General features: G+C 40.1%; 2 protein-coding genes across 2 annotated transcripts; one reads left to right on the top strand and one right to left on the bottom strand.

Moving 5' to 3' along the window:
* The first annotated feature begins 4,521 nt into the window (after positions 1-4,521).
* Positions 4,522-9,130, top strand: LOC103977336 (LOB domain-containing protein 18-like). Its single transcript, XM_009392833.3, has 3 exons — positions 4,522-5,019; positions 5,115-5,494; positions 8,985-9,130. Exons 1-2 carry the CDS (start codon positions 4,645-4,647, stop codon positions 5,466-5,468), a joined length of 729 nt encoding a protein of 242 aa, XP_009391108.2. The 5' UTR covers positions 4,522-4,644; the 3' UTR covers positions 5,469-5,494; positions 8,985-9,130.
* On the bottom strand, positions 8,035-12,405 carry LOC135585303 (65-kDa microtubule-associated protein 3-like). The gene is made up of 13 exons (XM_065175465.1): positions 12,279-12,405; positions 11,349-11,440; positions 10,913-11,119; positions 10,440-10,688; positions 10,122-10,331; positions 9,891-10,046; positions 9,643-9,802; positions 9,413-9,564; positions 9,250-9,337; positions 9,081-9,154; positions 8,928-9,002; positions 8,620-8,848; positions 8,035-8,528 (listed from the first exon to the last, which is right to left on the bottom strand). The coding sequence occupies exons 2-13, from the start codon at positions 11,418-11,420 to the stop codon at positions 8,173-8,175; spliced, it is 2,028 nt and encodes a 675-aa protein (XP_065031537.1). The 5' UTR covers positions 11,421-11,440; positions 12,279-12,405; the 3' UTR covers positions 8,035-8,172.
* Between the last annotated feature and the right edge of the window lie 524 nt (positions 12,406-12,929).

Genomic DNA, 12,929 nt, shown 5'->3' with positions numbered 1-12,929 from the left:
ACTATTTTAGTTTCATGATTATCGGTAAAAAGACAACAGAGCTAAATTATAATTAGCCCCAAAATCTTTTACTGCGAACTCTCTCTTCTCCTCGCAAGAAGATGAAGCCAAACTACGTATGGTTAGGGTGTTCGCCTGGTGCGGCTGGGAAGCATATCAGAAGACGGCCATTGATGGTTTCTCCGTAGAGGACACGGAACAAGGTCGTCTTCAAGGACAGACATCCACGTGAGTCTCTGATGCTACATGCTCCTGAATAATTTATATGCTCCAGTCGAGCCACACCTAATCTTACCTAATCACCAGCTCCACTTGAATTACCAAACCGGAAGCGAAGCTGCTGAGCCTTTGCAACCCAACAATGAGGTCGACGTCGATACTGATAGCTCCAGAACAAAACCACAACCGTGTGCTCAGATGCTCACACCCCCACACCACGGTAGCTGTGCAACCTCTGGTATTTAAAGCTGGAATCACCACCACAGACAATTCCAAGTCCCCGGACGATCAATATTTGCATGCAAGACATTACTACTTCGCCCCCCACTTAAACTTTCTTGGGCATGTCTCTCAGCTACTTACTGGCCATCTACCTTCCGAAACAATCATGGGAACACGGAGGTACGGAGACCGATGCGTTCGGGCTGGAACCGATGCGATATTATCGTTCTCACTCTCATTCTGAAATGTATTCTTGTACTGCAACAGCACGCTCTTGTCTGTAGGTCCAGTAAAGCATGTTAAGTCTGCCATTTGGTAACAGTTGCTGTTGCACCTCAGCTGGTGTAACACCAAATAGATTACTGTGCAAATCACAGACAAGTCATTGGAGGTATATAGACACTTTGAATTTTTTTGTTGTATGGTACATAGATTCCTTCAAACTTTGGAAGGAATATATGTAAATAACCATCCAAAATTTAGACTTTGCAAATTTTACAGAAATAAGACTTTGTAAAAAGTAAACAATCAAGATAATGAGTTCTATCTTAATCTACTCTAATTTTTTTTTTTGAGAAACACACAATTCTTTTCGGTATGTGAATCGGAGATCCCCAATAGATCTATAGTGGGGTTCAAGATCCAATCAACTTCTTAACGTAATCTCAAGGGACTTCATTCCATTATTTTATTGTGCATCCTATCACTTGTTTAAGTCAGCTCCATTGGTGGTTGTAGCATATCGAGATAACATTCATTCTTGAGCTTGTTTTGTGATTGATTCTCTTTTTCTTTTTGCTTTGAAATGCATCTAAATCATACCCACATTGACCTTTACCATATTATGATCAGATCAACCCATTGAAATTAGAATTTCTGGCATTATGTGGTCAGTGTTATCTAAATAATGAAGCAAATCCTGCCATTGATCTCTAAATGGAACCACGGACTGTGAGTTGCACGACAGATGATAGCAAAAATGCTGACGAAGTTTCTTGTTTTGGTGAACCCTAAACTTACATGCCGATGTTTGGTTGCCTATAAAAATAATGGAATCATCTACTTTCGAACCCCATAAACCCCACCGAGACTTTCTCATTTTGCCATTTGGAGACTCCCATTTTCTTATCGTCTCTTACATTGTACACTTTAGAGTTGCAGGTTTCGTGTAATAGCAAGAGACGAATCTGCAGGTGCTGCTTCCGCAATGCGAATTCTTCGTTAGAAAGTATTGCATTCGAAATGCTTGGATTTGTTTCGGTGATGCATTGTGTTTTTCAGCTTATCTTTGATTCTGTCATTTTGATAGGAGCGACCAATGCCAAGTTTTTCTTCTGTTTTCTGCTTGTCATCAAAGCTTAAACTCTAAAATGACAACCAAATTGACATTTCCATCCATCAATGTCGTTTTCCTTCTCGATTTTGATCATGTCACGCATTTGCTACAACTTCGGGCCTATCTATTACATGTGGCATTAATCCAAATTCATCTCCAGGCCACATGATTGCTTCACTGTATTTAAGCATCAGAATATGGATAATTAGACCCGTTTTATCTTGGATTCTTTCTTGAATTGTTTCAGAACCGGCTAACAATCGAGATATAAGCTGAAATGTTTAACTACTTGTAGATTTATTTGCTTCATCATTTTTGCATAAACCTTCCTTCAATTCTCAGCTGGTTCATTTATCCAACACATAATCTACGATGCAGTCCGTGTAGCTTCCAAAGGATGCTTTGGACACTACAGAATTGCTGTCTAATTGAAGCACTGAAAACTTTAGAAGTGGCTTTTGCAGATCCATAAATCCTGTTGGGATTCGCAGTAGAATTTTTGAAGCTAATATTCTAATAAAACAAAAAATTCTAATTAAATAAAATTCTTACGAAGGAAACTTAGTAATTAGGGTTTGGTTTTCTTATAAATATTTCATGTATTTTAGTCTCATAGAGGAAAGCAAGATGTGAGAAATACTTTGAGTGACGTTGACTTTCTCTCTAAGATATCTAGAGAGGGTATACTCTCTAGAGGGAGTCATCAAATCACGTTAAATCTTATTGTTGATGTTTGATAGATTTTTCTTTTGATTTTTAATTTCTTTTTCTTATTTTCCAACGATCTGAACCATCTCCTTCCTTGGAGCCAACCAAAATTTTCTGAGCTGTGATGATGAACTTCGAATAAACCAGTGAAGTTGTTTTGGCATGTTTACTGACCTATATATGCATTAATAAGAGGTACGAGATAATTTGCATGGTGTAACTCTACATGCCGAGGTAGCTTAGTGTTCTACCCCTACCTTGACTTGCCACCTTATGATATGAAACGCTGGCCGCAGCAGAGGCAAGAAGAAGAACACACTTGCTGATAAGTGTCATAAAGTCCACATCCTGGAAGTAAAGCACAATTTGACATCTTTACATGAAACCCGGATCGGGATACACTTGGACTCGGTTGTGTTGTAGACCTATTTGTCGACTGACATGCACAGAAAACAATTTATTTCCTAGCAATCAAGACTTCTTCTTCTTCTTCTTCTGCTACTACCCATCTGCCTTTCACCTAATTCTCTAGAACTTCCTCTTGGACTAGCACCAAATCTTTAAGCATTTCCAACTCCTAAAGCAGCATAAGCTTTCCAGTGATGATCATCTAGTCCGCTACAAACCAGTGTCCATTACAGACCACAAGCGGTCGATGATCTCTTCGCTATTCTCTCAAAATGCACAGTCCTTACACTACGCTGCTGCTATGCATTAAGACCTGACGTTTAGGCCCTTTCTCCTGCATTTGGTGTCCCTAAAAGCGATCTTGTCGGTCGATTCAACGAGGACATGGCCAGAGATCTGGGGATGGAGTAGTTGAAGGGAGAGGTGTTGTCGAGCCTTTAGGTGGTAGGTAGGCCCTCTCATCACATTCCAATATGCAGACCATGGGGAAGGAAAGCTTGTGTTGGTCCACCAAATTGGGTCCATCCTTTGACACCCCCGCCTCTCCCTCTCCCAGTTAGCGGACTCCGTTTGTTCGGGGGCACTAATATTACGCATAACACTCTTCCATTGTTCCATGTTAAGGGGACAACGTCCCCCATTTAAAGCTGGCACTCCCTTCTACGGGAAATCTGGAGTCGAAGTCAAATACATAAGTCATCCCTCCCCAGCTTTGTTCTGATTCCAATGAGCCGACGACCGCACGAGTGGAGGAACAGTGGCAGAGCCGCACGCAATCTTGGGGTCCCGCACGAGTCACTCGTAGGACCTGCTCTGGTCCCGTTAGGGTTTTTGGAGACCCAAAGAAATCAACGAATCGTGGATCGCATGGCACATAAAAGATTGTTGACACGCTGCTCTTTGTTTAGTGAAGCAGAGTGGTCACATGATACGGATATGTCTCTCAGAAGTTACGGTATTTGCTTTGTTATATGATCAGGACATCATTCCTGCGACAAAGCCCAAATCATTATGAAAGATATGAACAGCAGAGTGAGCAGTAATGGAAGATACTATGTCACTGCCTTCTGTAGCTCTCTCTGTTATTCTACTCTATACCTCCATTTAACTCTCTTCCCTCCCCAAAAGAACTCATCTCACGTGTCCTTAGTCTTAGCACGAAGGGATTCATCTGCACATACAGAGACATCATGGACGCGGACATGCCAAATCCACCATCCACAATTGCCCCACACTGATCTATATAGCCCTCCATTTATGTGTAACTCATATCTGGAGAGAGAGAGAGAGAGAGAGAGAGGACATTGGTATAAGCTTCATTGATGCTGTACAGTGACAAGCAAGAAAAGAGAGAAGGAATAGAAGTAAAGTTTGGGTTGGGTTTTTCTTCATTGCATGTTTGCTTCAGGCAAGCTGCAACTGTAGAGAGAGGGAGAGAGAGAGAGAGAGAGAGAGAGAGAGAGAGTTGGGCATGGTCGGTATGGTTGCTTGGCATGGCATTAGAGAGTCATGTGGAAACCATAAACAAACAAGCATGAAACAGTAACTCCAACATGCCCCCTACCAATAAGACAAACTTCCCCTTCTGCCTCACTCCATTTTTACACACACAAACGCGCACTCTCTCTATATCAATCTTTAGACCTCCCTTTCCTTTTGTCCGTCCTCGATCCTTTCACAAACAAATCCATCGATTCATCTTGTGTCAGGATACCAACCTTCAAATAAGCACAAAAAGGGAGATCAGTGATATGAGTGGCAATCCTAGTCCTAGTATTGAAGGAGCAACCGGGGGAGGAAGTGGGGGTGCCGGTGGTGGCGGCGGTACATCAGGAGGAGGTGGGAGTGCAGGTGGCGGCAGCGGACCGTGCGGAGCCTGCAAGTTTCTGAGGAGGAAGTGCATGGCGGGGTGCATATTTGCGCCGTACTTCGACTCCGAGCAAGGAGCGGCGCACTTCGCGGCGGTGCACAAGGTGTTCGGCGCCAGCAACGTGTCGAAGCTCCTCCTCCACATCCCCGCCCACAAGAGGCTCGACGCCGCTGTCACCATCTGCTACGAGGCCCAGGCGCGCCTCCGAGACCCCGTCTACGGCTGCGTCGCTCACATCTTCGCCCTCCAACAGCAGGTGCATACTAACCTTCGATGGGTCCTAAACAGTAGAATCGACCTGTGCTTTTACGGTTTGCACTCGAATATTGATTCGATAGGAAGTTGGAATAGGTAGTCAACCTGCAGGCGGAGCTGTCCTACTTACAAGCCCACCTGGCCACGTTGGAGCTGCCATCCCCTCCGCCACCGCTGCCACCGCCATTAGTCGTAGCGCCGATACCCTTTGCGATATCAGACCTGCCATCAGCCGCGAACCTCCCTACTGCAGTTGATCTCTCGACGCTGTTCAACCCCCTGGTGCAGCCAGCATGGACTCTTCAGCAACAGCAGCAGCAGCTCAGCACCAGCACAAGGAGCCCTTGTGAGAGCTCTGGGTTTGGGGGTGGCGATCTCCAGGCATTAGCCAGTGAGCTCCTCGATCGGCACCGGACGGCCACAAGTGAACCACCTCCCGATTCACGGTAACCACACTCAGCGAGTTACCCGGAATGGTATGTACTTCTTGACCAGCAAACAAGGATCCAAATTAACTTGCTCCTGTTTTGCGTTCCACAAAGATGGAACATATGATGATTAGAACATTGGCATGAAAAGTCCTTTGGCTTTTGCATCATTCCAAAGACATTAGTTTTAGATTGATTCAAAAATATAATTTTTTTAAAATAATAAAGGAATCAACTATACCCCAATAAATCTTCTCATCCTTATATATTTATCTTAATCTAATTTTTTTATTTTTTTTTCATCTAATCTTAACTATTTGAATGAATCTTATCGCAACCCTTAAATTTAAAATAATTATAACTTAAAATTATCTTTGAAAAAAAAAAATTTACTAAGGCTTTTGTAAAGATAGCGATAAATTGGTCTTTAATGTAGTAATCCATTTGAATTTTTTTCTTATCAACTAATTCATAAATGAAATAATGTCAAAATTCAATATGTTTGGTGTGCCCATGGAATATAGGATTCTTCGTCATTGTAATAGTAACTTATTATCGTAATATATTTTAATTGATTCATCTTATTTTTCTTGAAGATCTACTATAATTCTTAGAAACTAAATTGTTTGATATCTATATAGCCACAACATACACTTTTTTATCACTCCTGAACCAAGGCTACAAGAAGTGTTGATTTGTTACTTATTTTTTTCAATAATTTTTCTTTTATTGTTGTCTCTGAAAGTGACAAATCTTTCGTCTTGGCTAGTGAGCTTAGAGAAGTGTGTTGGATCTCCGATCATGTATCTTGAGTATCAACTATCAAGGTATCATCTCTTGCTTCTAGCTTGTGATTGTAGACATATCTATAAGAAAGAAAGTTTTGTTTTAGGTACCCATTTAACATTGGGTTCCTCGTAAATAGATCTACCAATCATTGAGTGATTTATGGTTTCTTTAGTAATACAAACTAATTTGTATGAACTATATATTTTAAATGGATATTTGTAGGCAAAATGATCATATTTTCTACAAAAAAATTTATTTTTCTCTGAATGAGACATGTAATATAGGTCATTTAACGAAGATAGTTGGCTTTTATTGATTGTTACTCACAAAGTCAATTCCTTCATTTCTATAAACATAACCTTTATTAGCAAGGATTATGTTTAGAGATTTATCTCATATTTTAAATTTTTTTAACATTTCTGGTAGTAAAGCATTTTTTTTCTGAAGTGAATCTATCTCATCATACTTAATAGTATACTATCATCATGCTTATTTTTTAATTTATCAAATTTACTAATAAGATAAGCATACTCTTTTTTTAATAACTTATATTTTTTATCAACTAGCTTACATTCATCATATAGATCATTGAAAGTGATACGTAAATCATCATAAACTAAATGAGATTTGATTGAGTCACCTCATCATTGAGCATCATTAAAGCGTAGTTAGCAACTTCTTCTTTGTTGGTTGACTCATCGTCTTCGGATGCACTCAAATCATCCCAAGTTGCTTTGAGCACCTTCTTTTTCTTTGGTTACTTCTTCTTCACTTGGGACATTTATTTTTGAAGTGCCTCGACTTCTTACATTCATAGCAAATTACTTGGTCATTTTTTAGTTTACTTTTATTCTTAGTGTCTTATTTTGTTTTATTCATTTTTTTAAACCTTCTTGTAAAAAGTGTCAAGTCATCATCATTATCATCGTCATCACTTGAGTTTTAAGTGTCATGTCCTTCCTGTTTTTTGGAAGATTGTTCTTAAGTTTATCATGTGCTATCATGTCATTTCATAGGTCATCAAGGATCCGATAAATTCTTCAAGTAAAATATTATTAAGATCATTTCAATTTTATACTTGATTTTTTTATGATAGTTTACACCTCCGTCAAAACTTTCATTAGAAAGGTAATATCAAGTAACATATCGTCAAACTTGAACCCTATATGAATCACTATCAATGCAATGCATCTTGTTCAACTCTTTTACACTACTATACATGGGTTCATTTTGGAAGCATCCGAGAGAGTTAGTTGGGAGGCACTCTAAAATGAGTTGTACGGGCATCGGAGCATAGCATGATTTCACCTTGGAAATCCTCAACATCAAACATCGTTAATCAACTTAGGAGAGGTTCTTGCGCTATGCTTAGATTGGATCATGAACTAACCGTCCACCTCGACATAGGTCACGGACATCACGAGCTAAAATTGGATTGCTCTACTAAGTAGAAAGTGCTATGAAATCAATATGGTTAGTAAAAGGTTATATTTAGCATGTTCACTCAGATCTCCGTTTCAATGTAGGATCAATTAGATCTGTTTCAGTCATTAGATGTATTATTATATCACATCTTCAGGAGTACTTGCTGCTCTTCCAACATAAAATTATTCACAAAGAGAGTCTGTTGTAGATGCTTTGTAAAAGGTTATATTTAACATGTTCACTTTGATTTCCGTTTCATTGTCGGATCAATTAGACCTGTTTCAGCCATTATATCACATCTTCAGGAGTACTTACTGCTCTTCCACCATAAAAGTATTCACAACCAACTGCAGCTCACAGAGTGCAACACTCAATAATCCAGAGGCAATTTTGATTGATTTATCTATTAACACTAAAGACAGTTCTTGGTGATCATTAACCGAAGTCGAGAATAATCGACTTTGAATCAACTACAGACGAAGACGTCTCCAATATTGGTTTATGTAGCTCATTTATCTACTAAGATAGAAAACAAGCCTCCTTTCTTCAAATGAATACTCTGTCTGCTCCACCGGTGCTACTACCTTGGCCACTGCTTGGTCAAAGAGGCAAGTCGGAGGAACAGGTGTATTGGCCACCTGCATCGGCGCTTGCACTGCCATTGGAGTTTTGGGAGTTAGCATCACATTTGGGGACTTGTTCTCTTCAAACGTATTGACAATGTGCTTAGAGGGTGTTGTTGGCATGTTGTTAACTGGTAGTATAGGAGCAAAGGGTTTGCGTGGCACGCCTACTTCTTGATGTGTGGTCATGGCATTGTAAGTTAGCTTCTTCACAGGAAGGCCAGCAATATCTGCACCTCTTGCACCTACAAGAGCTCAAACTTTGCATGGTCAATGGTAGAACTTGGAAGAAGATTAATTTGTAGTATTTCTGAATCTCGTGTTCAGGAAACTAACCAGGAGAAAGGATGCCCAAATCATCTGTCTTCTTTGCTGAGCGCACAGGCTTTGCAGAATGCAGATGATCAAGCTTGGGAGGCTGTGTTGCTCCACTGAGCCTTCGGCTTGGGCACCCAGCTGATGTTCTGGGTATCTTTTTTGCACTTTGAGATTTTGAAGGGCTGGGTTTTGAACCATAAAGTGCTTCTTGCTCGGCTATGATCTGGCCTTGGAGCCTCTTCTGATCCTGAATTATCAATACGTTATAATTCAGAAACACAAATATTTGATCTCATCTGAAGTCACTATTGTCTTGACAGGCTTACCCTCTGTCTCTTGCGTTCTTGCTCTTTCTCTTGCCTGACTATGGTGTATTCTTCCAGCATTGAGAGAAGACGCACCTACAAGATTGAAGCAACTGGAGATGAGATCCTTTCTCAGGCCATTACCAAACAACAAGCACGAGAAGTAATGCTCACGCCATCGTATGTGAACTCAATGCCTCTTTCTTTCTCCCATTGTGTGATTTTGGCTGCCAGAGTTTCTACTATAGCTGCTCAAGATACAATAAGTAAAAAGCTTATGACACAAAATAACTCAATCATGCACATTTGAAGTTCTTATTTGTTGTCTTTGAGCTTAGATAACCTGGAATCTTGTTGACTAATGCACGAGCTTTCTCAGCACGCTTAAGTGAGAGGTGTGCACCTCTTCCAGCATTGTAGCGGTTTTCATCCTGCAATAGATCATAAAGAAGATATGTAAGTCACAGGGTAGAGCCAAATGATTACATCTACCATTTATTTCCTACCCTATTGTACTCCTCCAGCCATGCTTCCTCCTGACATGCAGCAAACCATTTTTCTACCCTTTCAAGTATATCTTTCCTGCTAAAGGCTTCCTCTTTAACTGTCGCAATTTGGAACTCTATCTGTTCCAGAATTAAAGTGGCATCAATAGCTCCTGCCAACACAACAATAATTGGAAACAAAAGTTACGACATCTCTCAGTAGCACAAAATGTCGAAATAGAAACACATACCAGATTCAATAGCACTAATTTCAAATTCTTCTTGATTTTCTGCCTCTGCCACCAGATGCACCCGCCACCGAAGTTCTTTAAGTTCTGTTTTCTTCTTCAAGACTAGCTCTTTCATCTTGCTAACTTTTAGCTGTTCGAGTCTCAAAACTTCTGCCTCCACCTACATCAAAATTGTGCCCTTGTCACTTTATATATATATATATATGATAACAGTGCAAATATAAATTCTGTTCTAGTTACTGACTTACATAATTGAGTAAATCCACCGAAAGAGTGTTGGCCTCTGTAATTTCTTGTTCTGAAGCAGCGATATTACATGTCACATTCTGAAAGAGCTGTTGCTCTTCGATTGGCGTATCCATTAGATTCCACAATTCCAACATTGTAGATGCAAGATCTTGAAGCTGACATATAACAATGTCTGAATTTAAATTATAGCAAAATCAAAGTAGGTATTGCTATTCAGTAGCATCAATTACCTTCTTCATCCTCTCTATCTTAATATCTCGCAATCTCCCTATAGCCGTGGCAAGCCTTTCTATTGTGGTATTGCTTACACACTTTGATACTTCAGTTTCATCTAGATTAGGGTGTATTTCTCTAATTGTTTCTTTAAAATCAACTCCAAGCACGGAGCATAATGCATTCAGAGAGGACAAGTGATCTATCACTTGCTTCAACCGGTCACTCTGAAGTAGAAAACATCTAAATTTGTTAAAAGAATAAATAGGCAAAGTTGCTGCACAATTATAGAAATAAAAAATATAATTTTAAATGAGGAGACATAAAGTTCCAACCTTCTCCTTCTGAAGTAACTCAAGTTGTCTGCATAAATCTTCAAGCCTTCTTGTAGACAAATCAGATTCATCCACAGCCAACATCAATGGGTTGCACCCAGAAGGCATGATCTCAAGTGATATCTTTCTTATCTGTTCTATTACTTCTATAAAGTGGTTCAATCTCTCAACTTTCTTCATTCGCATCTCCTCTAGCTGTGGGGTAATGGACTCGAGCTCCTCTTTTAAGCTTCCAGCTCTCTGATTCGACTGTAAGGAGAATTGACATATATAACAAACTTCACCATATTATAATCTTCAAAAGAACAGGATACTTAAGCAGGATAAGACCTACTCTCTTAATGAACTGATAGGAAATGGCAACAAACAAACAATAAGAAGTAAGCAGGATCATTCAATTTTGGCATTCCAAGAAATTGTTGAAATCAGGGAAGTGATAGATAATTATACTCAGTGCATGAAGTGAGACACACCTGTCTTGTGTGTACTGGTGGCTCACCCATTGCAGAGCAGATGGCTGCAAGCTCCGCTTCCGAGTCAGCAATTGCTTGTCGCAACTGAGCTCTACAGCGATTAGCCTGGTCAACCTTTCTTCTGTATACCTCCAGGCACTCCTGTTCTAGCTCAAGGAGCATTTTATCCCTTTCAGCGTCAGACTCACCAACCTCATCCCATATAATCTGAAATTTTAGATTATATAAACCAGACGAATTTAGAATCAATATGCATGCCACTATTGTCCTTGAAAGCAATACTAAATAATAATGACAGTAAGAGGGAAGTGTCGCAATGATAAAGATACTACTGCCCTGAACTTTTAGAAATTTATCATGATATCCTAACTGTCGTCCCTCTTAAAGTCTGTCCAGTTACATTTTATATTACAGTTAGTGGAGAATTGGGGAAAACCTGAAGCTCATATAGAAGAGATCCACATGTTGTTTCCAATTGCAACAGCTGATCATTAGAAGGACAAGCCATATCAAGTCAACCACTTTGACCTGCAAGAGAAACAGTTATCCATCATAAAGAAACCGAGTCAGGAACAGTGTTCCAAAATGTCTACATGGCAAAGTAAATCCTGCAATTTTATTTATAGCTTGTATTATGTATGAAATCAATATAGAGGCAAAAAGCTGACTCCCTTTCTCGTTTCAGTTAAATCTTTCTTTAAAAAAAGAAAAAAAAAATAAATTACCTTTTTTAATTCCAACATTTTCGTTTCGCACACCCAATGTTAACGCACACACACACTCGCAAAAGGGTCATGCATCAAATGAAATTTCAGCTCCTCTCCTCAGCCCTCATCCATTACATCATGTTCTCTCAATTTGCAACAAGTGTATTTTCCATCGTTAATAAGATATAAAGGGGATACTAATTCTCAAATCAAGGATGAATGTTGAACGTATTCGCAACTCCTAATTTCCAAAAGATGCAAAAGGTTTCCAAATTCATCTAGTCGCATATATAGTGTAAGTTAAAGAACAAATACAAAGCAGGCAAACTCAGAGTCACCACATCAACATCAACGCGCTTGGATAGTAATAGTTGTCAGCTGAAGCAATTCACAAAGACAAAACTAGCTTTAATTGGATCCCAAATCCGTCTGGGAGGCCAAAACTAGGCGTTCGACCATCCAACTAACCAAAATCAAAGCACTGCATAAAGTTAACATAAAAACAAGAAATCATTCCATAGAATTACTGGTTGACATACGATAGAAACGCCACAACGAGAGCAATCGGGTCATCTTGACATTGACGAAACATCAAGGAATTCATCAGGAGTTTAGGCTAAAAGAAAGGGGAAAATAAGAGATATCTGAGAGATGCGTACTCGAGAAAAACTCGGCTGCGATCGACGGAACACGCAAAAGGAAGCGAAGCTGAGATCGTTGGAGGGTCTTCCCCGTCAGAGGCAACAAAGAGAGAGAGAGAGAGAGAGAGAGAGAGAGAGAGAGAAGGGGCTAAAGAGTTTGAAACGGTGGTGGCTGTTTTGTGAACACTTTATTGGGTACAGTCATTAATCTGGGACGTTGAATTTGAATTGGACGTGCAAGGATCAATTACCGTTACGGGACGGGGTCAGTGGAGACGGAAAGGGTGGCGTCGTAATTATGATCGCCTTGTCAGCACCATTTGAAACTTTCCTTAAAATAGTGCAGTAATGACGAGCATAGCGGGTTTGAGCAATACTTTTACAAGCTACCTTCAGACACCTGCCTCGCCACTGGAGAGCGACCATGGCCCACTAGAGATTCATCTGTAGCGGTCGCTCCATCGAGTGATAAAAGCGGGTAGATGTTGACTAATGTGCCAATCGCGAAGGCTACATGGCATGGAAATCGGAAACGTCCCCCATGGTTTACCTTCGAGTGGTGGGACCATTGTACGTGACAAGACAGGGTAGCGCGACGAGTAGGCCGAGGATTAGTAAGAACGAATTTTTATATCAGAGAAGCAAATGTTGGATTATATCCTACGGTTG

This window comes from Musa acuminata, chromosome BXJ1-4 (genome assembly GCF_036884655.1).
Source record: "Musa acuminata AAA Group cultivar baxijiao chromosome BXJ1-4, Cavendish_Baxijiao_AAA, whole genome shotgun sequence".
Classification (NCBI taxonomy): Eukaryota; Viridiplantae; Streptophyta; class Magnoliopsida; order Zingiberales; family Musaceae; genus Musa; species Musa acuminata.
The sequence above is the reverse complement of the archived record's forward strand: the minus strand, read 5'-3'. Positions and strand labels throughout refer to the sequence as shown.

What these genes read in the sequence shown, in the direction of transcription:
- LOC103977336 (XM_009392833.3), top strand. Translation starts at nt 4,645, where the DNA reads ATGAGTGGCAATCCTAGTCCTAGTATTGAAGGAGCAACCGGGGGAGGA. An exon ending in TCTTCGCCCTCCAACAGCAG is followed by an intron (nt 5,020 to 5,114) that starts GTGCATACTAAC and finishes AAGTTGGAATAG; the next exon opens with GTAGTCAACCTGCAGGCGGA.
- LOC135585303 (XM_065175465.1), bottom strand. Translation starts at nt 11,420, where the DNA reads ATGGCTTGTCCTTCTAATGATCAGCTGTTGCAATTGGAAACAACATGT. An exon ending in CGGTGGATTTACTCAATTAT is followed by an intron (nt 9,803 to 9,890) that starts GTAAGTCAGTAA and finishes ATTTTGATGTAG; the next exon opens with GTGGAGGCAGAAGTTTTGAG. An exon ending in ATTAGTCAACAAGATTCCAG is followed by an intron (nt 9,155 to 9,249) that starts GTTATCTAAGCT and finishes TATCTTGAGCAG; the next exon opens with CTATAGTAGAAACTCTGGCA.